General features: G+C 36.0%; 1 protein-coding gene across 2 annotated transcripts in view; it reads left to right on the plus strand.

The window, feature by feature from the left end:
* Positions 1-24,308, plus strand: part of LOC105148625 (cilia- and flagella-associated protein 58) — a 550,890-nt gene that overhangs the window by 357,766 nt on the left and 168,816 nt on the right. For both annotated transcript variants that reach the window (XM_087406699.1, XM_087406698.1), the window contains one exon: positions 7,194-7,464. In XM_087406699.1, the coding sequence (XP_087262825.1) occupies positions 7,194-7,464 (271 nt within the window). The remainder of the gene's footprint in view (positions 1-7,193; positions 7,465-24,308) is intronic.

Raw genomic sequence — 24,308 nt, forward strand, 5'->3', positions numbered from 1 at the left:
ATCTTACAATTGGAAAAAAACAAACCTTCTTTGTAATCTTCTAAAAATAAGCATTTAGTTGACAACAGTGATCAATTTCCATTCCGCTTGGCGCTGTATCTTTGTCCATGTGTTTGCAAATATTTCCGTTATATTTCTTTTGACATCGTAACGTGAAAACAATTGTAGAAAGTTGAGAGACAAGAATTTGATAACAAGGGATATGTGGTGCTCTAATATTAATACAAGTTTTTATTGAATTGAAAAAAAAATGTTTATGTGAATTATAAGAGATGGCTCCGCGATTGCGAGCAAATGTGGACCGAGAGATGAGGACCGTAATCAATACATACTACAACAATAATAGTCTTTCTATTCGTAGCATTGCCTGAAAATCCACTTGCATATACCATCAAGTGTTTTTGTGAAATTAGAACCAACAAAGATCGACCACGAAGTGGGAAACCAGGGGTGATTAAAAAATATAAGTGATTACTGAAGATAAGTCCATTATGCTGCTTTCCAAATGAGATAGACGGCGAATTGCTTCTTCAAACAAATTTCAACTTAGGCCGCGATAAGCAGATATTTGTAGCAACTATCAAAAGGAGACTTAGATCAGCTGGTCTTTTTAATAGAGTTGCTGTACGGAAACCACTTCTTCATTCAGTAAATAAAAAGAAAAAATTGCAATGGATGCAAAAACACAAAAATTAGATTGTAGATAATTTTTTAAAAAATGTTGTGGATGAGTTCAAATTTGGAATATGTGATAGCAAAAAAAGATTATACGTACGACGCTTGGCGAATGAAAAGATGATGCCCAACTGCATTACACCAACTGTCAAACATGGTGGAGGAGCATTTTCCTACTATGGAGTGCTCTGTATAGAATCAATAGAAATCTTGAGCAAAAAGAATATCACAAAATTCTTATTCATTCTACAGGAAAAAAACTAATCGACCGGGGATTCGTCATGCAGCAAGATAATGACCCGAAACACATTTCAAAGCTTTGTAAGAATTTCTTGATGAAGAAAAAAGAAGAGAATGCATTAAAATTAATGAAATGGCCACCACAATCGTCTGATCTAAACCCAATCGAACTTCTATGGGAAAAACTTGACCGTAAAGTGAGGAACCAGTGTCCAACCTCTCAAGAAAGCTTTTGGAATATATTAAAAACCTCTTGGAAGCAATTAGAGCCAATTATTTTGCAAAATCTAATTAAGGGTGCTTAGAGTAGTCAAAAATGTGTTAAGGGCTAAAGATGGCTTTTTTGGTAAAAAGAAGGTTTGACTTTTTCTAATCATAAGGATCTCAAATGATAATATTTGTTTTGTTTCTTATAGTTTATAAATAAATATATTTTCTTTGGTTTTAATCGAATATCCATGTTTATTTTAAACATTTTTATCCTTATATCGTAAGTATACATAGTGTCCAAAGATTTTTGATTGGCAGTATACATTTTGCTGCAACCGAACAACACGTTGACATGAGAACATCACGAATTATTCGCGATAATGAAGACGTGCAGAAACTTAGCTACTGGCTAGCTCAACACCTTCCTTTTCCAGAAATCCAAGAAGTGATGTCGATAAGTATTGAATTGGAGATGAGAAAATAAACTGCCACATGACACAAGAAATCGAGATATCAAATATGTCTAGGGTAATCAGTACTAATTTTCACTCATAATTAAATTTAAACGAAAAAATAATGTGATTTCTCTTGCCGCTGTTAATGTAAATCTTCGAAACGACAACGTCGTAACTGTAATAAATCTACTATTCATCTTTTAAAGAATGTGCATAGCGAAATCAGATGAAGAGTTGCAAGAATATCTACAATACGAGTTGGCACAATTTCCTATGTCTCTTTTCACGGAAGATGGTATGCGAAAAGCACTTAAATTAATTGTTCCCGCTGTGTGCTGATGATATCGAATTTGAAAACAATGTACACGTTATTGATGCAGGTTTTTTATTATGCAGAGTGGTTTGGCGTCGCGATGAGTCGTTTGCATCAATTTGCGAAAGCTACATACAATTTGTGAAGTCAAAATACCAATCGATTATTGTTATAGTTTTTGATAGTTATTCAGATGACTCAGCAAATCGTGGTACGAAGACTGCAGAACGTATCCGCCGATCGCGAAAGCATTTCTCAGCTGATTTTGATGAAACCATGATGCCTTACTTTCTCAAGATAAATTTTTCGGAAATGAAAATAATAAAAGACGATTTATTTCAATGTTAATGAGCAAACTTAAAGATGCGAACTTCACCGTTAAACAAGGTCACATTTCACCCAAAAAACGCTGATTGTCAATACGTTTATTGACACCTCATCTGTTGATTCGTAATCATCGGCGAAGATGTGGATTTTTTAGTTCTCTTGACAGCTCTAGCTCCAAATCGACATATATTTTATTAAACCGGGCAGAAGAAAAATCGAACAACAGGCGTACTCTACTTCAAAGCTGCTGTCACGAGAAATGGCGAAATTGTTTCTCCACGCATTTAATGATTGTGATACCACGTCTGCTTTCTTTAACGAAGGCAAAATTAAATTTTTCAATACGTTGCGGAAGAATTCACATTTGGGAAACATTATACAAATTTTTAATAAACATGACGTTATGCTTGAAGATATAATCACTGGAGAACGTTTTCTTCTAGCAGTATATGGATGTACCGAAGATGAACACATGTCGTTAGATGCGCACAAGTACTGTTTCTTGAAATCTCGCCAATAATCGCACTTTCAATCTCGCGATGTTGCCTCGTACATCAGCATCCGCACAGCAACACTCATTGCGAACATATTATCAGTGGCATGGAAAGATAAATAATCCGGTAGAATGGGCAACGCCAAAATATTGGCCTTATTCCGATTGCTACGACTAAGAAACCAGCACCTACGGCGGACATATTTCAAATAATTTCTTGCAAGTGCAAAAAAAAATGTTGGTCGCTTTACAGTTGCAAAAAGGCCGGCCTTAAATGTTCAGTAATTTGCTCATACTGTGATAGATCGTCGTGAGAATGCACAAGAAATTGCACGCGACGAAGACGACTTCAAAGAGTTTGACAATCCATACAATGATCTATACTTCATCAGCAATTGATTAATGTTATAATATTATTTATTAATTATATCATTACTGTTTACATTCATACGATATTATTGGGTATGGGAATAAGTTTCCACCAGTTTAAATGAAAAAGATGTGTTTATTTAAACAAATCTATATAAATGAGTTTATTCAAAGTATGCTCCTTCGGAAGCAATAACTTTCTCCCACCTTTCCGGTAATAAACGGATTCCTCGAATGAAAAAATCTGGTTCTTTTGAAGCGATCTATTCATCAAGCCATTTTTTGATACCTTCATAAGAATTGAATCGTTCTCCAGAAAGGGCCGACTGCATGGATCGGAACAAATGGAAATCTGAAGGGGCAATGTCCGGTAAATACGGCGGGTGGGGCAGAATTTCCCACTTTGCTCCTTCCAAGTATTTCTTGACCGATTTTGCAACGTGTGGTCTAGCGTTGTCATGTAACAGAATCAACTTGTTGTGCCTATTGTCCCATTCATCCGGTCGTTTTTCTTTCAAAGCTTGGTTTAAACGTATCAGTTGTAGCCGATAACGATTGCCAGTGATGGTTTTGGACGGTTTGAGCAGCTCATAATATATAATACCTCTTTGATCCCACCAGATGCACAACATAATCTTCGAAGCATGGATATTTCGTTTTGGCGTTGATGGGCCTGGCATCACCCATGCCTTCAAGCGTTTAGGGTTATCGTAGTAGATCCATTTTTCATCGCCAGTTATGATACGATGTAGAAAACCCTTTCTTTGTTGTCATTGACGAAGCATCTCTCAGATGACCAAACATCTTTCCATGTCTCTCTCTTTCAATTTGTATGGCCACCCAATTTCCTTCTTTTTGCACCATTCCCATTGCGTGTAGACGTTTTCGAATAGTGGATCTATCAACATTTAACTCTTTTGCCAACTATCGAGCGATAAAGAATCTTCTTCGAGGAATGCTTGCAATTCTGCATTTTCAAATTTTTTCACCTTCGCGTTCTTTGTCACGCACGTCAAAATCACTGTTGAATCGCCGAAACCACTCTTTACAATTAGTTTTCGATGGAGCATGCTCACCGTAAATATCTAGCAAACAATGCGTTTCCACAGCACTTTTCTTTAAAATAAAATAATGGAGTAAAACTTCCCGCAAATGTTGCTTTTTTGGAATAAATTCCGACATTTTCAACGCAAAAAAAGTTACTTTTTGTTACGCTTCGAACGAATGACATCTATTGGGCTCAAAAGTTTGGACACACACCTTTCAAAAACATGTCTTGCCATTCTATCAAACACACGAGCAATGCTACTAACGACATCTTTCTGCAATGGGCGGAAACTTATTCCCATACCCAATATATATATATTATATTTATTTTTATATTTAGGGTGTAATAATAAAACCATAAAATATACAATATTAAGGCTTATTTAATTCCTGCACATACTCCGTCAAAGCATGTTTTTTTTTACCGCGCTTCGCTCTAGCTTCGAAATTTATTGCACAAAAAAACTTATAAGATATAATTTATAGAAAATTTACTCAGCTTTATTTTTGAAAATAACTATTTTTGCGGTAGGATGCGCTAAACGCGACATATTTCGAAGAAACTCCAAAAAGTACCATTTTTTCGCAATTTTTTCAATATGATGGTAAAAACAAGAGGTGACAAATCATTGATAATTCCGGACACCCAAAATTATGATCCTTTTAAATATAAAAACTGCATTCATTACGATCAAAAAATCTTTGGATACTGCGCTATTCCTTATTTTCCTAATTTAATATTTAATAACGCCAAGTTTTGTTGCAAAAAGCATTTTTTTTCATTAACAATTTTTTTATTTTATATTGTTATGTCCTTAATTCTTTGTGATGATCCTTGGATTGAATAAGATAACGCAATTTTGATGATATAACATTTTAAAGGAATATTTTAAAAATAGTTACTACCTCTCTCTCTCTCTCTCTCTCTCTCTCTCTCTCTCTTTCTCTCTCTCTCTCTCTCTCTCTCTTTCTCTCTGTCTCTCTCTCTGTCTCTCCCTCTCTCTGTCTCTCTCTCTCTCTCCCTTCTCTCCCCTCTCTCCTTCTCTCCCTCCCTCTCTCTCCCTCTCTCCCCCTCTCTCCTCTCCCCTTCTCTCTCTCCCTTGACATGGAACAGGAAAAATTTGTACAGGTAGATAGCGAGTCTTATTTTTTAAATTAAGAGTTACAAAATCTTGGAGATTTTTAAAAGTAATTTTATATAATTAGTACAACTAAAATGCTTTATATCATTTTTGAAAATACGCATACTTTTTGGAATTAAACTCGGCGTCAGTTATTGATATCAAATATTTTATAAATAAAAAATACAAATGGTATATGTGTCACTTGGGCTATTTTTATGGAATTATAACTTGGCGCTAATTTTTTATACCAAATCTTTTGTACAAATAATACATGCTACTTAAATCTTTTTAATTTGGTACTACAGTTTCTCGTTCGAGAGCTTATCCATTTTTAACCTTTTTTGTACATATCTCTTGAATTTCTTTTTACGGTATAATGAGTTTTTGCTTCAGTAGTGCACATATATTTGACGCCTTCTTCGTTAATTTTTTTTAAATATTTGTAATTTTGTATTTGATTTTACTACTGGTATACATTTAAATTTTTTTACAACAATTTTTGGTACAACAATTTTTCCATATAAAATCTTTTGTGCACCGCGTGTACTTAGCGTTTTTTCACCTTTTTTTAAAAGGTAATTTTTTTTATTGTTATCACGTCTTTTCTTAATAGTTTATCATTAATATTTCATTATTAACGTGAAGCAATAAAAATTTTAATATTTCACTATTGCTATTATTGTACCACTAACACATATTTAATTTACGTATATATGAATAGGAATTACTTTATAAATCATAACTTCATAATTCTGATCAAAAATAATTATATTATAGCCTTATCTTTCTTTATTTTTACGTTTTATATATATATATGCTCCATATTTACTTATACATATATATATATAAGGTGTCAAGAAAGTTTTTGCTTACTTTTATGTAGATAGAGCGGACTAAACTGAGTCGAAAAGTCCTGTATTATATTGCAATTTTCGCAATAGTTAGCAAGATATTATTTATTAAAAATTGCCAAATATTGGTCTTGAATAATTTTCTAAATACTATCAACTTTATAGAAAAGTTGCAAAAAACAAAAATCATTCATTTTCTTCACATAAAGTTCTGAAAATTTTTCCAAAATTTTTTTAATATCGTATTTTTTCATGTTGGTAAAAATAAAAAACCGCAGTACTAAAAAGTAGATAAAAAAATTCTGAAAAAATTCTTAGAGTTCTATGAGAAGAAAATAAATGATTTTTGTCTCTTGCAGCTTTTTTATAAAGTTGATATTATTTGAGTAAAAAATTATTAGGTGTTGGAATTAATTCGTAGCGTTTTACAAGTGATGGGAAGTACTTTCATTAATGTATTTTTTAATGCTCATGTGAAATAAATAACATTCTTTCATTAAAAAACGCTACGAATTAATTCCAACACCTAATATTTAAGACCAATATTTGGCAATTTTTAGTAATTAATATCTTGTTAACTATTGCGAAAATTACAAAAAGGTAGAGGACTTTTCGACTCAGTTTAGTCCGCTCTATCTACACAAAAGCGATTGGGAAAAACTTTCGGGACATTCTGTACGCACGCACGCACGCACGCACGCACGCACGCACGCACAGGGTGCCTGTTAAGATAGGTCGGGGCCACATTGGAGGTGGAGAATGAATCAAAGGAAAATCAAAGGGAACAAAAAATTCTTATAGCATTTTGAGATACTCGTTGTAGTTTTCGAATTAGAAAAGAAAATGTCTAAGCCAATATGCGGTTAAGCTACGGCGCGCGAATTCGTAGGACGGCCCACACTCGAGTGGCAGCGGCGTCGACGCGCAGAGAGGTGGAAAAAGCGCTACGTCGCCGCTCTAGTGTGTATATTTATATTTATTAACTATCTGTTTTTATGTGTTTATATCTATTAAGTGATTATAAGAAAAATAATGAGTGTACTAAGCAAAGTAATGCGGAAATATGATTAAAATACCATACATTGGCAGTTGGAGAGTCAAATAAGCGAGACTAAACAAAAACATGTGGAGATATTAGATTACAAGAAGCGCTTGGATGATGCCGAAATAAAGTACCGTCAACATCAAAGTCTATTCGAAGCTGTCCGTGCGGAGCGGAATCTGTGCAATAGAAATTTGATAGAGACGCAGGAGGAGGTGCAAGATTTAAAGAGCAAACTGAAAATTACAAGCCAACAGACTGAGCAATTGAAAGAAGACATTGCGATGAAGGAAGCCAATCTTGTCAAAAAGGAATTTCGTAAGTCATTTCAATTTAATATCTTAAACTTTAATATATTAAACTCAGTTGATGCATCTTAAATTCAACTTGCTTATTTTAATTTTTAAATATAATGATATTATTTGTCATTTTTTATTGCAATTTACCAGAATTAAATTTTATTTTATTGTATTTACATAAACAAAATAAAGTAGAATTCAGTATTTTATGAACACTACAGGTAATATGATCATCCTTTATACTTCTGCAATGGTTGGTACTAGTAGTGCCAACTGTTGTAAAAAAGTGCTGTCTTCGCGACATTTCAATATTCCGCGAAGTAAATTCGAATTAAATTTATGTATTTCGGATATTTATCACATTAAATAAGCAGATACGTTACTTTCTTATTTTTTACGTTTTTTTGCCCTTCCCAAATCTATATTAAGATAAGATATTTTGTTCTGCGTGTTAATATTTGTAAAGTAAACAATATTGAATCATTTTCTCATAAAGTCTCGAGATCATTATTGATTTATTAGACACGAGAGTTTTTCGAATAGATATGCATCATCGTTTATTATGAGCATGTCTATTATTCTACTAGCAATACGCAAGCAATATGCTAGAAATGGAAAGTCATAAAATATATTTTAAAGTAGAAAATTTCTGTAATATATTAGGTGTAGTAAAAAGAAATCCATTATTTTTCCAATAGATGGCTTTAGTAATCTGTATCCCGTCTACGCGTGATACAGATATTATTTAAACTCATTTTCGGAGCCGCTTATAGCGGACTTTGAATCCCCTTTAACGAATATTAAATTTTCTGAACGAATGATATTCATTTTAGTCAATAGGATACTATAACTTCTAACCGTGACTTTTTTTAAACTAATTGGATATCTAGATAATTTCCCTGGTGAGAGTTTAGGTAATTATGTGCTTTAAGGGACATCGCACCGATGACTTTGACCTTGACATATATTCAAGATCATGATTCTGAGTAACTTTGCCATAGGTGGCGGTCTCTTATAGTTTTTGAGATATTTACACTAAAGGTCTATTGATATAGGTATATATCTATTATTATAGGTAATTTGTGTAGTAAATCTTTCCATTAGAGAATAAACTTTGATGACATCAACCTTTGTTGAGAATATATACTTCTATTTACTTTTACTAACACTCCACTGACATTTAGTAGTATTGTGACCGCCAATGATGACACATCATGCATCTACACGAGTTTTTGAATATTTGATTAGAGCCACTCTTGAACGATCCCATCGGTCGCGGCACACCCTCCAGCCTTCGCTCTCGGGTCTTTTTCACCGAAATGGAATTATCGAAGCCGGTGATTAGGATCTCAATCTTTTTGCAAGGCCGAGATATCCTTATGCCCTTCTCGTCGCTTAAGGCGCGGCTAAGTTCAGTGGTCAGGGCATTAGCTTTTGCTGCTCCTCCCTCGCCAGAAATCTCATAAATAAGAGCCCCGGTGAGGGGCTTTGAGACCGTCGGTACCAAGGCCTTTGAGAGTTAGCTTGCTTATAGCCTTGGCTGCGAAGTATTTGGGAGACATGTCATCAGGGAAACAGTTGCCGCCGTCGATGACGACGCTTTGTCTTCAACCTCCCCCCTCCTCAGCGCCTCCCTTGTCATCTCCGGGAGTCCTACCCTGCCTCCCTCCAAGGGTTTCCCCTTGGATGAGCTGGAAGCGAAAGGAGGTGAGAAAGTAAAGAAGAATGTACCAGAAGGTAAGAAGATTAGGAAACGAAGAAGCAAGGAGTCTATATTTAAGGTATAGTGATTGTGTGAAGGAATACAAGAAAAAGATTATGCAACAAAAGGAAAATGACTACAGGGAATTTGTTAGAAAGAGAATAGAGATTCGTAGTGTACAAAGTGTGCAGAGGGAAGAGAAAGATGGATGTGATGAATGTAGATGGAAGAATAGGTTGAGTGGGAAGAGACTATAAATGTCTTGCTGAATGAGTTTTTTCCGGATAGTATGATGCAAAGTGAGAATGAGTCGAGTGTGAGTTTTGGATGATGATAAGGAATTTGAGTGGGGTGAATTTAGCGTGCGATGTGGAGTATGTGTAGTGGAAAAGTGCCAGGAATGGATGGAATTACTGCGAAAATAGTCAAGTGTCTGATTGGCCCTGTGCAAATGAAAATGTTGTATGAATGTTTGCGAAGAAGAGTAGAGTAGTGGTTTTGTCCTGTTTGTGATAAAGTCCCCGGAAAAGATAAGGACGAATCTCAGGTAGGTCCGATATGCCTGTTGTCCGTTTTGAAAAAAGTTCTGGAACGGATGATGGTTGAGAAGCTACAAGTATGTATGAAAGCGAGAATACGAGTGAATGAGAAGCAGTATGGTTTTACACTGAGTAAGAGTGTAGATGATGCGTAGGTACATCTAAAGAAAAGTTTGAATGAGTTAGGGAAAAAGTATTGTCACGAGTGTTAATTGCATAAGTAACAATTGCGCCACGAACGTGCAAGAAATATAAATGATTAAATAAATAATTGCCAAAACCGATTTATTAAATATACTCAAAGTTACTTTGAAATAATTAATATAAAACAAGATCCTGAGCGAATATAAATTGTAAACTTGAGAAATGTGGACTCAGAAGTTGCGCGGAAGCTGTCCTCGTCCGATACACGGAACGCTGACCAATATGGAACGCTCAAGGATGAAAAATATAGAATATAAGCGCAACCGCGGACGCGGTCGTCGGTCAGAAATTTGAAAGAAACTTGTCGTATTACTTTGCTCATCGTAATTGTAGCTGTATCTACCGCGACGCGAATAGTGCTAAGAGGAATTGTAATAAAATAATCATTGATGTTACGTGTGAAGCTAAATATATTCTATTAAAAAAACTACAAGGTTGGCTAATCTCATCTCCCGAAATCCTTTGTGGATCGGCGAACCGTGAAATATCGGCACAACAATTTGGTGGCAGCAGTGCGATCCACATAGCTGATCCAGGACCCGGGAGCGGCGACGGTAGCAGCAACAGCCTGTAAATAAGATGGATCAGTTAAAACAAGGGAGAAGTAGTTTAAGGCAGGAAGCAGCAACTAGATCCTCGTTTAAGGCGAGCACCGGTATAGCAGCCGACGACCAGGACGCAGATAGCAGCGTAACCCGAGAGGCGCGACCTACACAATGACTCAGCACACATCAGGCAACGAATAGTCAACAAGTAACATGCGATTAATCGCTTTAATATAAGTCCGAAAATCTTTATGCAATCATTGTAAACGGATAAATGTCCGGAAGCGAAAACAATCGCGACAGGCATAACGCACCGATACCTTTGCAAATACAGCCTGTACCAAAGTGTCCTAGAATTAGCCAAGTAAAATCGCCTGTGTGAATTGTCGAAGAATATGCGAGATATACGCGACAACGTGCGTCGTGTTGGAATTGCAATATTCAAGCGATAGCGCATCCGATTCGGAACTTCATCTGAATATTGTTATCGAGCGTGTATTCCCATTCGTGGATTTAGATTACACATACTATTAGGTGTTGGAATTAATTCGTAGCGTTTTACAAGTGATGGGAAGTACTTTCATTAATGTATTTTTTAATGCTCATGTGAAATAAATAACATTCTTTCATTAAAAAACGCTACGAATTAATTCCAACACATACTACATTTACTAGCCGATAATAGGATAGAACAACGAGACAATTTCATACAAGAGTAATTTATTTGAAAACGCATGCACTAATTCGATACCAGGAGATATGGCTATCATATCAACCGTCAACTTCGCGCGAAAATGGTGAGATCGCGAACAATCCGGTAGCGAACGCGGAAATAGAAGCAGAGATAGGTCTTAGAAATACTATAGGAGAACGCGCGAAGCATCAATTCAAAGTAAGCAAGAGGAAAAGCTCTTTTATCTAAATTAGGTAAAAAGCTGTTACAGGATGGAAGCAATTACAGGATTGCAAGATAGAATGAGCAGGATGAAAATTGCAAATTACGATTGCGAAAACTTCCGACTAGCGTACTCCGACAATAGAGTGCTAAACATCACTTACGGACGGACGCAAAATGATGTGCGGAAAGCAAGAAACGACCCGTGGGATATTTAAGATTAAAAGATGCACGGAATTTGATACCGGAAATAGACGGCCATTCGCGGCAGAAGATGCAGGAATTTATAAGCGCTAGCACCTATGCGATGGAGAAGATCAATTTCACGGAAAAATCAGCCTTGTTAGAAGAAATACTAAACACGAAACTGAAAGGAAAACTCCTATTAGACTTCTAAACTAAAAGCGTGACAGACTTCGAACAATTACGGCGAGAGATAGAAGCCAATTACTTGGGAAAACGCGGAAGATCACGTCTACAATTAGAATTTAACGCTTTAAAACAAAAGCCAGGCGAAAGCGTTCATACCTATGAACGACGCGTGGATACTTTAGCTATGGAGCTATACGAGTCGTTCGAGAAACGAGAAAATACAAATGAGCAAAAGCGAGTCATTTTTAGAAAAGATTCAGGATCAAGCTTTATTATAAATTTTGAATTAGGACTGCGCGAAGATATTAAATTAGTAGTACGAACACAAAAATATTCAAGCCTGCAAGAAGTTATCAATGCAGTAAGCGCGGAAGAACGTGTAAAAGGACCTACCCCACGAGCAAATAATAATGATCATAATAAATATGGTCAAAGCTAACACTAAAAAAATTCGAGTATACAGTGCAGCAAATGCGGAAAAGTAGGCCATTATGGGTGAGACTGTCGGTCAAGTCGTTACGCTAACAGATTTTCATTATCCCGAGCCGATAAACCAACAAGTATAAATGCTATCGAGAAATTTTGCACATATTGCAAAAAAACAGGACATAAAAGAAACAAGTGCTGGTCACTGAAACGGACGGCCCGATAGAGAACCGAAGCAACACACGAAGCGATCGTAAGACGAAGGGTATAAACATTGCTGATATAAGACGAAATAAGTGACAAAACGAAAGCGAAGAATCCTCGTACGCTAGCAGCGAAGAAGAAAAGGAGAAAAGGAAGACGCGAAAAACGCAAGCCGCTAGTGAGCATCAAATTACGCAAGTGAACGGAAGATATGCGAATACTGGCCTTAGGCTTGCAATATTACCGATCAAAGAAATGAAGAAGAGTAGGATAAATCTATTATTAGATACAGGAGCTACACTTACTTTAATTAAAGTAGGAAACCTAAAAGGCGAGACACTTATACAAGAAAAACCAATGGCCCTCATCGGTGTGATAGGCCATCAAGTAAAGATAATCGGAAAAATAAGAGCAACGGTGCATTTAGGCGACAAGGAAAGGAATATCATACATATCGTGAAAGATGATTTTCCTATCGATTACAAATTTTCGGAATGGATTTTCTAGAAAAACACAAAATTAAAAGTGATCAGAAAAACTATTTGCAAATTGACCTTTGAAACTTCACCCGACACACCCTACAGAAAAATAACATTGATCCTCCACAGTGAAACGATAGTGTGAGCGGTCACAGATAAAAATCATATGGGGAATAATTAAATCAGAAGAAACTAGACCAGGAATATTTATTGGGAATTGCCTAGTAGCACTCGAATATACATGGCCAATAAGCATATTAAATACTACGGGAGAAAACGTTGAAATAATTACGCCGCTCGTAACAATAGAAGAATTACGGGCATGTGATCGAGGGAACGTACACACACTGCAAAAGACAGGTAACAAAAGTGCCACACTACCACGGTACGAGCATGTATGAAAGCAGATAAGAACCAAGGATCTAAATAAAGAAGAACAGAAAACTATCGAGCAAATATGCGAGGACTTCAATGATATTTTCCATTTAGAAGGAGATAGATTAACACACACAACAACGTAGCACATGAGATTAATACGCGCATCAATAAAGTGCACCTATAAATATATCTTATCGGTTGAAAACATGAGGAAGAGATGAACCATCAAATAAGGAAAATGCTACAAGATGATATTATTCGTTCTAGTGCGAGTTAATGGAACGCGCCATAATAGTCGTTCCAAAAAAGAGCCATGCTTCAGGAGAACAAAAACTTAGAATAGTGATAGATTTCAGGAAACTTAACGAATTAACCATAGGCGATTCATTTCCTCTACCAAACATAACTGACATTTTAGACCAGTTAGGAAACGCCAAATATTTCTCTACACTGGATTTAGCATCGAATTCTTATGAGTGAGGAACACAAAAATAAAACTACCTCGCACGGACATTATGAATTTAACCGAATGTCATTCGGGTTAAGAAATACACTTGAGACGTTTCAAAAACTAATGAACACAATATTAGCGAGAATACAAGGTTTGAGATACCTCGTGTACCTAGATGATATAGTTATTTACGGACCAAGCTTAGGGGAGTATAATAAGCGTCTTGTCGAGATAATGCAACGACTACATAATATATTAGGAGTACAAATTAGTTCGGTTCACTTTCTTGTGTTCAAAAATGCATTTATTTCAAAACAAAATGAATGAACAGATTAATTAAAGTATTGTCCATCGCTGGCTACTACTTTTCCTCATCTCTCAGGCAATTTTCGAATTCCATCTCAAAAAAATGACTTGTCTTTGGAGGCGATCCAATTTTGGAGCCAATTTTCGATTTCTGCGAAAGAAGTGAACCGATGACTTGCCAAATCGTGCTGCATCCTTCGGAACAACCAGTAATCAGAAGGAGCAATGTCCGGAGAATACGGCGGGTGCGGTAAAACATCCCATTTGAGCGTTTGCAAATATTTTTTTACGACTTTAGTGACATGAGGCCGAGCGTTGTCATGAAGAAAAATAACTTTATCATGTCTTTGCTCGTATTGCGGCCGTTTTTCTCGCAATGCACGGCTCAAATGAATCAATTGTAGCCGATACCGATCGCCCGTAATGGAATCGCCAGGTTTCAGCAACTCATAGTAAACAACACCCTTTTGGTCCCACCAGATACAGAGCATGATCTTCGAACCATGAATGTTCGGCTTTGGTGTTGATGTTGAGGTTGATGGTAACGATTGACCGGGCTTAGCGTAGTATTTTTTCTTCTTGGGGTTGTTGTAGAATATCCACTTCTCATCTCCAGTCACAATCCGATGCAAAAAACCTTTTCTTTGTTGTCTTTGAATCAACTGTTCGCAAGTGAAAAATCGCCTTTCAACGTCTCTCGGTTTCAATTCATAAGGCACCCAATTTCCTTGTTTTTGAATTATTCCCATGGCTCTCAATCGTGCAGAAACGGCTTGTTGAGTTACTCTCAATGATTCTGCAAGCTCCTCTTGCGTTTGACTCTGATCTTTTTCGAGTAATGCCTCTAATTCTTTGTCTTCGAATTTTTTTGGCTGTCCAGAGCGAGGCTTGCCTTCAATGCTGAAATCTCCATCCTTGAAATATCAAAACCATTCCCTACATGATTTATCAGTTGGTGCAATGTCACCATAAACTTCGATAAGCATTCGATGGGTTTCAGCTACACTTTCCTTCCAATTAAAGCAAAAAATTAGAACCTCCCGCAAATGCTGCTTGGTTAACACAAAATTCGACATTTCAAACAGTAAAAATCAAGGTTTTTGTATGAAACTCAAAGCGATATAAACTGAATATTATTAGCAGATGTCTAATCTCTCTGAAAACGCCAAAATCAGTTGTCACTATAAACCATTCACAGCAGCCGGAGCCAGCTTTTGGAAAATTAACCGAACTAATTTGTATTCCCAATAATTTGAAACTACAACCAGACAAATATGAATTTCTACGAAAGGAAATAATATATCTCGGACATATAATAACCGAAGAAGGAATACATCCAGATCCGAGCTAAATTAAGCGCTATAAAAGATTTTCCTGTGCCGAAAAAAATTAAGGATATACAATCGTTTATCGAATTAGTCGGATACTACCGGAAATTTATCGAAAAATTGTGAAGCCTCTAACAACTTGAAAAACTTGACAAAAAAGGGAGTTGCATTCGACTGGAAGAGGGAACAACAGAATGCATTCGAATTATTAAAAGCGAAGCTCACAATAGCACCTAATAGTTACCTAACCTCAGTTACCCAGTTTTTACTCGAGAATTCCCTAATCACTGACGCGTCAAACCTTGCAATAGCCGTATTATCACAAGGCCCCGTAGGTCAAGACCGTCCGATTGCTTACGCGAGCCGAATTCTAAATAAATCCGAACAAAATTATAATACTTCAGAGAAAGAATTGTTAGCGATAGTCTGGGCTGTCAAATATTTTCACGTATCTGTACGATGCGACTTTTACTTCCATAACTGATCACAGACCATTAATCTGATTTTTTAATGTAAATGATCCAGGCTCGAGATTAATGAGTTGAAGATTGAAATTTGAAGAATATGACTATAAGATCATACATAAGGCTGGTAATACCAATGCAGATGCTCTGAGTCGAAATCCAATCCGGAACGACGCGTGCACAACATTCAGTCAAAAGAGAGAGAAGACGACAACAAAGAAGACAAGGAAGGTATCACAAAGGAATATACGGAAGAAGAGAAATAGCAAATACTATATGAAACTCGCAGGGAGACATTAAGGAGTATCACGAATGATAAAAAGAATAAGATTGTTACATGACTGGCGTGGCATCACAAAGGATGTCGAAAACTATATTATTAAATGCAAATTCTGCCAGAAAAACAAATTGAGTCAAAAGACGAAAATGCCTCTCGTATTAACAGATACACCCGAAAAATCCTTCGAAAAATGCGCTCTTGGCATAGTAAGGCCACTGCCGATTACGATCGAAAAAAATAAATATATCTTGACTTTTCAAGATAGCCTCAGATGGCGAAATTCAACAAAAGCGATACCGGTAGAGAATTAAGAGGTGTCAACGATTGCCAAAGCATTTGTCATAAAAATAATAATGGAGCATGGAATACCCAAAAAAATCTTTACGGATCAAGGTACCAATTTCACGAGCGAAATATTTAAGAATGTATATAAACTTCTAAAGATTGGGAAGATACAGACAACAACTTATCATCCCGAGTGTAACGGCGTTAGAGCATTCATACCGAACTCTCGCGGAATATTTACGACATTATATAAACGACGAATTGGAACGAATGGTTACCCTATGCTATATTCACTTATAATACTACCCTTCACACCGCCACAGAATATACATCATTTGAACTTATATCGGTTATCAAGTAATAATACCAACTACTCTATTACAACCTCCAAAACTGTCTTACATGTACGATGATTATGTGCAAGAACTGAGAGAAAGACTTCGCGCGACAAGTCAGATGGCGGAAGAGAACATAAAACAAGCCAAAATTCAGGCCAAGAAACAATACGACGAGTCGCGAAAAAATTTTTCAAGTGGTCAATACGGTTCTACTCTATGATGAAACGATAAGAAGAGGAAGATCTAAGAAGTTAGAATCGAAATGGATAGGTCCCTATAGAAAAGTAATAGAAAAACACAACGATGTGAACTACACAATAAAAATGGGACGAAAACTAATACGCGTACACGCGAACCGAATGAAATCATCGAGCATTAAGCAGATAGTTAGAGCAGAAAATCGACAAGTTAGTAATAAGCATAATAATACAAGATAGTTAAGAAACAATGAGGTAGAGACTTACATTAGGATCGGTAGAGTGATGCATATGCATCTGGAAGTTGCAAGAGATGCGATCATCGCGCACCAGTCGAGGACGGACACGTGGTTCGCTCTCCTGCAGGTTGCGTGCAATCCGCAACCAGTAACTGCGAAGGCAATTATCTCACGTAGAAAGTGTAAAGTACAAGGCGCAAACACCGCATGTCTACACTTCACTTTTACTGTTCACAATAGCGACTGCCTTTGACTACTACGGTTAAGAGAGCACTGAATAAAATAATTAAAAAGCAAACTAAACAGTACAGCAAGGATTCACCGAAGGTAATATGAATTCTTATCTTATAAGATAATGCTTGTGTGGAGTTACACGGAAGGAACAATCCCTGAATCCACACCAACATACTGCTGAGAATCGTTCCGTCATATATTTTTTACAACCGGCATATATTTCGAAGAAATCGGGTTGATGAATCAATCGGAATGGAAACTTGTAATTAAATTAAATGTTACTGCTCTTAGGACTCGATTTGAGCAGCTTCAATTTAAAAAATACGGAAAAGCAATGTGAAAAGATCATCGTCGGAAACGCGCAACAAATATGCGCGAATATGATGCGGATATTAGGAAAAGAAAATATCTAACTTACCGCATCGCTAGAACAGTTAAGAATATTATACAACTCCAATACAAAAGAGGATTAGTAAACGCTGTTCGGTACAATGAATGCTGACTATGCACAGCGAATAAATGAGCAACTACAGATACTTTAAAATAACCAGTAGATATTACAACATGCAGCGAAACATTAATTAAAAATATTAAATGCGACTATTGGACACATCAGTAATCTCGAAAAGGCAACGGCTTATAATGAAAATTTATTGTTTAATGTTACGAGGAAAATGGAATTAGACATATGCAATTAGACATATAAGCAACGAGAAGATTTAGATAAACATCTACAAATCCTTACTGCCATCATGATAGATTTGACAATGGACGTAGAGGAAACGTTAGATTGTTTAGCGTATTCGAAGGAAGGTTCAGTATCCGCTCGTTTAATACCGTTAGAACAGATAATAACAGATTTGCAGAAAGCCGTGTCAGAGTTAACGAAAGGTTTGTATTTTCCATTTCAAATAAAAGTAGAAAATTGGAATATCAAAAATACATATCAATTAACGCATTCTATTTTAATTCTTATATAATTACTACGCTCAAATTTACAATAATTGCATATCCCACAAAATAATACGTGCGATTCCTCTATCTTCTTATCTACACTCAAATGTATTTACTTTCGTGAATATTAATCACCCATTAATAGCGCGGTAGATAAAGAAAATAGTCATTATACGTTACTATATGAAAATGATTTAGATAAATGCATATGAGATACTACGACGTATACTTCCGAGCAAACGTTCCAATATATTACATTAAATCCGACGCGCCATGCGAAGTATTAATATTTATAAACGCATCGAGACAATTCCAAAGTTGTGAAAGTAGACACGTCTTATCTAGAACCCTCCTGGATTACGTTAACGGAGGCTCAAATATGGTTATATTCCATCAAGGGAAGTCAAAAAATTTCAATTATTTGTAATAATTTTGAAAGCTAAATAGAAATTAAGAAAACGGATAGAATAAATTAAATGGAGATTGTGAACTATTTACATCGGACTTAATTACGAACACAATCATTTCAAAACGTGCAGTATATTAAGGCATATCTATCTGAATATAACTTAACATACAATTCCGAAAAGGATGTTAAAATCGACCTCCCAAAGCGTACTCTTTTTAAATAATTAATTAAAGATCCTAAGGAACTAACTAAATTAAATTTAGACATAAAAGATATTGGAGAATACTTAGGAAAGAGTAACAATCATATATTCAACAATGAATATATAATGTATTTAGTAGGAGCAGGTACTGTTATTTTAATTATAATTAATATTGTATGTATCACGCTATATATGGTCAATAAGAGGAGACAAAGACGGGAAGACGCAGAAATAAAAAGACGTAACGATGACGCCATGTTATATTAATATTAAGAAATTATAAGAAAAATTGTATACCGGGAAAGATTCTGTAAAATAATAGAGCGGGTTAAGGAAACGAGGATACGAGTTCTTCAAGGAGGGAGTCACGAGTGCTAATTGCACAAATAACAATTGCGTAACGTGCAAGAAATATAAACGATTAAATAAATGATTGCCAAAACCGATTTATTAAATATACTCAAAGTTACTTTTAAATAATTAATATAAAAGAAGAGCCTGAGCGAATGTAAATTTAAAATATAGAATATAAGTCCGACGCGGTCATCGGTCAGAAATTTGAAAGAAACTTGTCGCGTTACTTTGCCTATCGTTTAAATATAATTGAAGCTGTATCTACCGCGACGCGAATAGTGCTAAGAGATATTGTAATAAAATAACCACTAGTGTTACGTGTGAAGCTAAATATATTCTATTTAAAAAACTACAAGATTGGTTAATCTCATCTCCCGAAGTCCTTTGTGGATCGGCGAATCGTATCGTGAAATATTGACACAACAATATGTAATGGGTTTATTTGTGGATTTTCAGGACGCGTTTGATAATGTGGAAGCTGTGCTAAACAGAATGCGTGAAGTTGAATGTGATGAAGTAGCGATGTGAGTAAATTATTTTAAGGACAGAAAGTTGTGTGTGACGAATGAAAATGCTATTGTATGGATGAACGTTAAAAAAGGGTGCCACAAGGTTCAATTTGTTAGCCCACGGTGTGGAACTTTATGATGAACGATTTGAATGAGTTGGAAGGAAATGGGTGTGATGTGGGTTGCATACGCGGATGATGTGCTCATGCTAATTGAAGAATCTAGCAGAAGGGAATTGGAGGAAGGGACGGAATAGATGAAGATGATTACTGTATGGGGAGAAAAAGGGAATGAGAGTATCGAAAAGGAAGATAGTGGGTATGATGTTGAAAGGAAGGTTTGCAAAGAGCCGATGTCTAGTTATCAAAGTAGATAGAAAAACGTTTGTCAGTGAGGTACAATATCTAAGTGTAGGATGAGTGAGCGAATGAGTTTTGGTATACATGTGAAAAGATTACATGGAAGAATAGTGAATGCGCTGAGTGGGCTAAGGAGAATTATGAGGAGAGAATGGGAAAGGGAAAGGGATCTGAAAGGAAAAAAATAAAAATGATGTACAGGGAGGGGCATTTAAAACAGGTCACCTAAATAATTCGCTTGTTTTTAATAACAGAAAAAAAGTTGCAACGTCAAACAGAAGTTGCTTGGTTTCGAGGGGTATATAATGTGATGTCAATAATTGTTTCGTAGGAGGAGGCATAAAGTATAGGCAAAGATCAAATCTGTTTTTTTAAAAAAAAATGGAATAATATGTTTTTTTATTTACATTCTGATGGAGCATTTTAAGACAAATACAATGACCTATAATTGAAGGTCATTCAAAGTTACGCAAGATCAATAATAGAAAATAATTGAATGTAATGGAAAATAAATTGTTTCAAGGCACTCTTCGAATAATTTCGTGTCTTCTCTTCTTGTTGGTACCGCTAATCGTTCAAGTGTATGTAAATATTTACATATCATTTAAATTTAATCGCACATAGCATTATTCATATTTAATGATCAGTTTGAATTCATCTAACGATCAAAGTGTCTTGCGTGTCTTGCGAAATGCGTTATACGAAAGCGAAAAAAGTCGATATAATTTTCGTCTGGTGAATGTCGCCAAATTATGAGAGAAGCAGTACGTTTATACGAGGGCAAGGTGAAAAGTTCTCGGCCTAGAAGTGAAAGAATAAGTTTTTTACTTTAAAAATACATTTATTTCTCAATGTAATCTCCCTTGACTTCAATGCACTTCCGCCAACGTTTCTCCAACAACTTGATTCCATCCATGAAGTGCGTTTTTGGAAGGTCTTCAAAATATGCATTTACTGCTGCTATCACCTTTTCATTTGACAAAAAACGTTTTCCAGCCACAAATTTCTTAAGATTTGGGAATAGATGAAAGTCAGATGGAGCCAAATCTGGTGAATAGGGAGGATGTTCCAGCAATTCATACTTCAAATCCTTCAATTTTACTATTGCCAAAGCGCTTTTGTGGGCGGGTGCATTGTCCTGATGGAAGAGGATTTTTTTCTTTTGCAAATCAGGCCTTTTCTCTTTAATTTTTCCATCCAGCTGGTCAAGAAGGTGTGCGTAGTATTCCCCATTAATAGTTCGACCCTTTGGCAGGTAGTCAATCAGAAGAATTTCTTTGGAATCCCAAAAAACACTGGCCATAACCTTTCCAGCAGATGCAATTGTCTTTGCTTTCTTCGGTGCAGATCCGCCGGCTTCAACCCACTGCTTGGACTGTTGTTTGGACTCAGGAGTAAAGTGGTGGACCCACGTTTCATCCATCGTAACAAATCGGCGAAGAAAATCTTTCGGGTTCTTCTCAAAAAGTTATAAACATTGCTGAGAAAGTCGACATCTTGTTTGTTTATGATCAGCATTTAACAAATGCGGCACCCATTTTGCACAAAGCTTTCTCATACCAAGTTCTTCGTGTAAAATGTATCATACCCTTTCTTCTGAGATGCCTACAGTCTCAGCTATCTCATACACTTTTAATCGTCGATCATCCAGAACCATCTTTCGTATCTTCTCGCGGTTTTCTTTAACATTTGCAGTTTTTGGCCGTCCTTCACGTTGATCATCTTCAACCGATGTACGGCCACGTTTAAACTCCGCTGCCCATTTTTTTACTGTTGATAGTGAAGGTGCAGAATCCTTATACACTTTCACCAACTTTGGATGAATATCTGACGGCGATAAACCATCCAAAACGAAGAATTTGATGACGGAACGGTATTCAAGTTTATCCATTTTTTAAAAAGCACACAACATGTCAACTTTAAACAGCTGTATAAAAGGAGCCACCTGTCTCATCATATGACCATTTGGTATTTGCTTTTGTAACATGTGTTACAACTTCACAAAACAGTAATTTCATTTGTAACAGTACCATCTATGGGTTAGGCCGAGAACTTTTCACCTTGCCCTCGTATGCTGAAAGATTTCCCAATCGTGTCCATCCCTCATTTCTGTTTTTTCAAACGTAGTACAAACTTTTCAAGAAACAGGAAGTGTGGATAATAAAAAACGCAAACGAATCAAGAAAGCAACTAACGACAGAAATTGAACGAACATTTTAGCCGCTTTAGAATTAAATCCACATATCAGTACAAGACAACTTGAACGTGAAAGTGGTATTAGTTAGGTATAGAACACGAAGTGTTCTACGAATACCATTCCAACAAATTTCATCCCTTCCATATCTCATTTCATCAAGAGTTACATGGCAATGATTTTCAAAATCGTGTACAATTCTATGAATGGACTACAAAGACTACTACAAAGACTACAAGAAGACGATATATTTGTCACTAAAATTTTATTTACTGACGAAGTTACATTTATAAACAAGTAAATCTTCGCAACATGTACTATTGGTCAGTAGAAAACCCATATTGAATGAGAAAAGTGAACAGGCAGAGATTTTGGTCTATAAACGTCTGGGCCGGAATTCTTAATGATAAAATAATTGGTCCTTATTTTATCGATGGAACATTAAATAGTCGCAAGTATGCACAAATTTTAACAGAAATGCCACTATTATTAGAAGATCTTCCACTGAATGTACGACAATCAATGTGGTACCAACAAGATGGATGTTCTGCTCATTCTGCACAGATTATTACTGAATTGCTAAACAGAAAATTTGGAGATCGTTGGATTGGTCAGTCAGGAAATAACAGATGGGGCGCACGTTCTCCAGATTTAATATGGATTTTTATTTGTGAGGAAAGTTAAAACAACGAATGTTCAGCGAAATGCCGATAACAAGAGAAGACATGAAGAAGCGTATAAAAAGAGCTTGCGTTACGATTGATCCGAAATTCGTCGTACAGTGTTATCTGTGTCAACACGTTTCAGAAAATGCGTTGATGTTCAGGGTCATCATTTTGAACACTTGTTGTAATGGTAAGTACGCAAATAAGTAAATTAGCGAAATATTCGAAAAATGCCTTTAAACAATTTATTTTTAATTACAGCTAATCTTTTTATATTTAAATAAATCTTCAATATTTATTTACATATCATGATACACTTGAACGATTAGCGGTATACAAGAAGAAGACACAAAATTATTCGAAGAGTGCCTTGAAACAATTTATTTTTAATTACATTCAATTATTTTCTATTATTGATTTTACGTAATCTTGAATGACCTTCAATTATAGATCATTGTATTTGTCTTAAAATGCTCCATCAGAATGTAAATAAAAAAAATATATCATTCTATTTAAAAAAACAGATTTAACCTTTGCCTATTCTTTACGCCTCCATCTACAAAACAACTATTGACATCACATTATGTGCAAACCTCGAAACCAAGCAACTATTGTTTGACACTTTTTCTTCTATTATTAAAAACAAGTGAGTTATTCAGGCCTATTTTAAATGCCCCTCCCTGTATAAAAGGTTGTTGACAGGATGTATGATGCGGTCGCATGGCACGAGTGGATATACAATATACAGTACCGGCAAAAATTATATCACCTTTTGGTTTTTTGAGTATAACTTTCGTCAAAGAGTATCAAATACGCTCAAAATTTTACAGTAGATACCTGATGGTAGATGCACTTTGTACATGAAGTGTAATGAAATTTGACAATGTTATGCCATGATTTTTGAATTTTTTATTGATTTTGGCAAAATCGCACTTTTGTGCTTTCTTTGTTTTTCGCAGCTATTGTTCTTACTTTATTGATCTTAATCTAAATTTAGCAGTAAATTTAGTGTTTCATTATGGCAAAAACCCGTGGTGCTCGAGATATAGACGAACGATAGCAGAATGCTATCATAGAAGGCCGCAAACGAACGCACGAAGAGTTCGCACAACAGTTTGGCATTTATAAATCGGCGGTAACTAAATTTAAACTGAAACGTTGGAAGGCCCAGGAAGGTTATGTCAAGAAGAAGAAAACCGGGCGACCGCGTTGTACTTCTTCTATCATCGATCGCAACATCCTACGCATATTCCGCAGCAATCCACGTTTCACGGCATCAGATATTGCCAAAGAAATTGATTTTTGGTGAGTCTGATCCAACCATACGTTATCGTCTACAGGTCGCAGGATC

This window comes from Acromyrmex echinatior, chromosome 5 (genome assembly GCF_024713525.1).
Source record: "Acromyrmex echinatior isolate Ae372 chromosome 5, ASM2471352v2, whole genome shotgun sequence".
NCBI lineage: Eukaryota > Metazoa > Arthropoda > Insecta > Hymenoptera > Formicidae > Acromyrmex > Acromyrmex echinatior.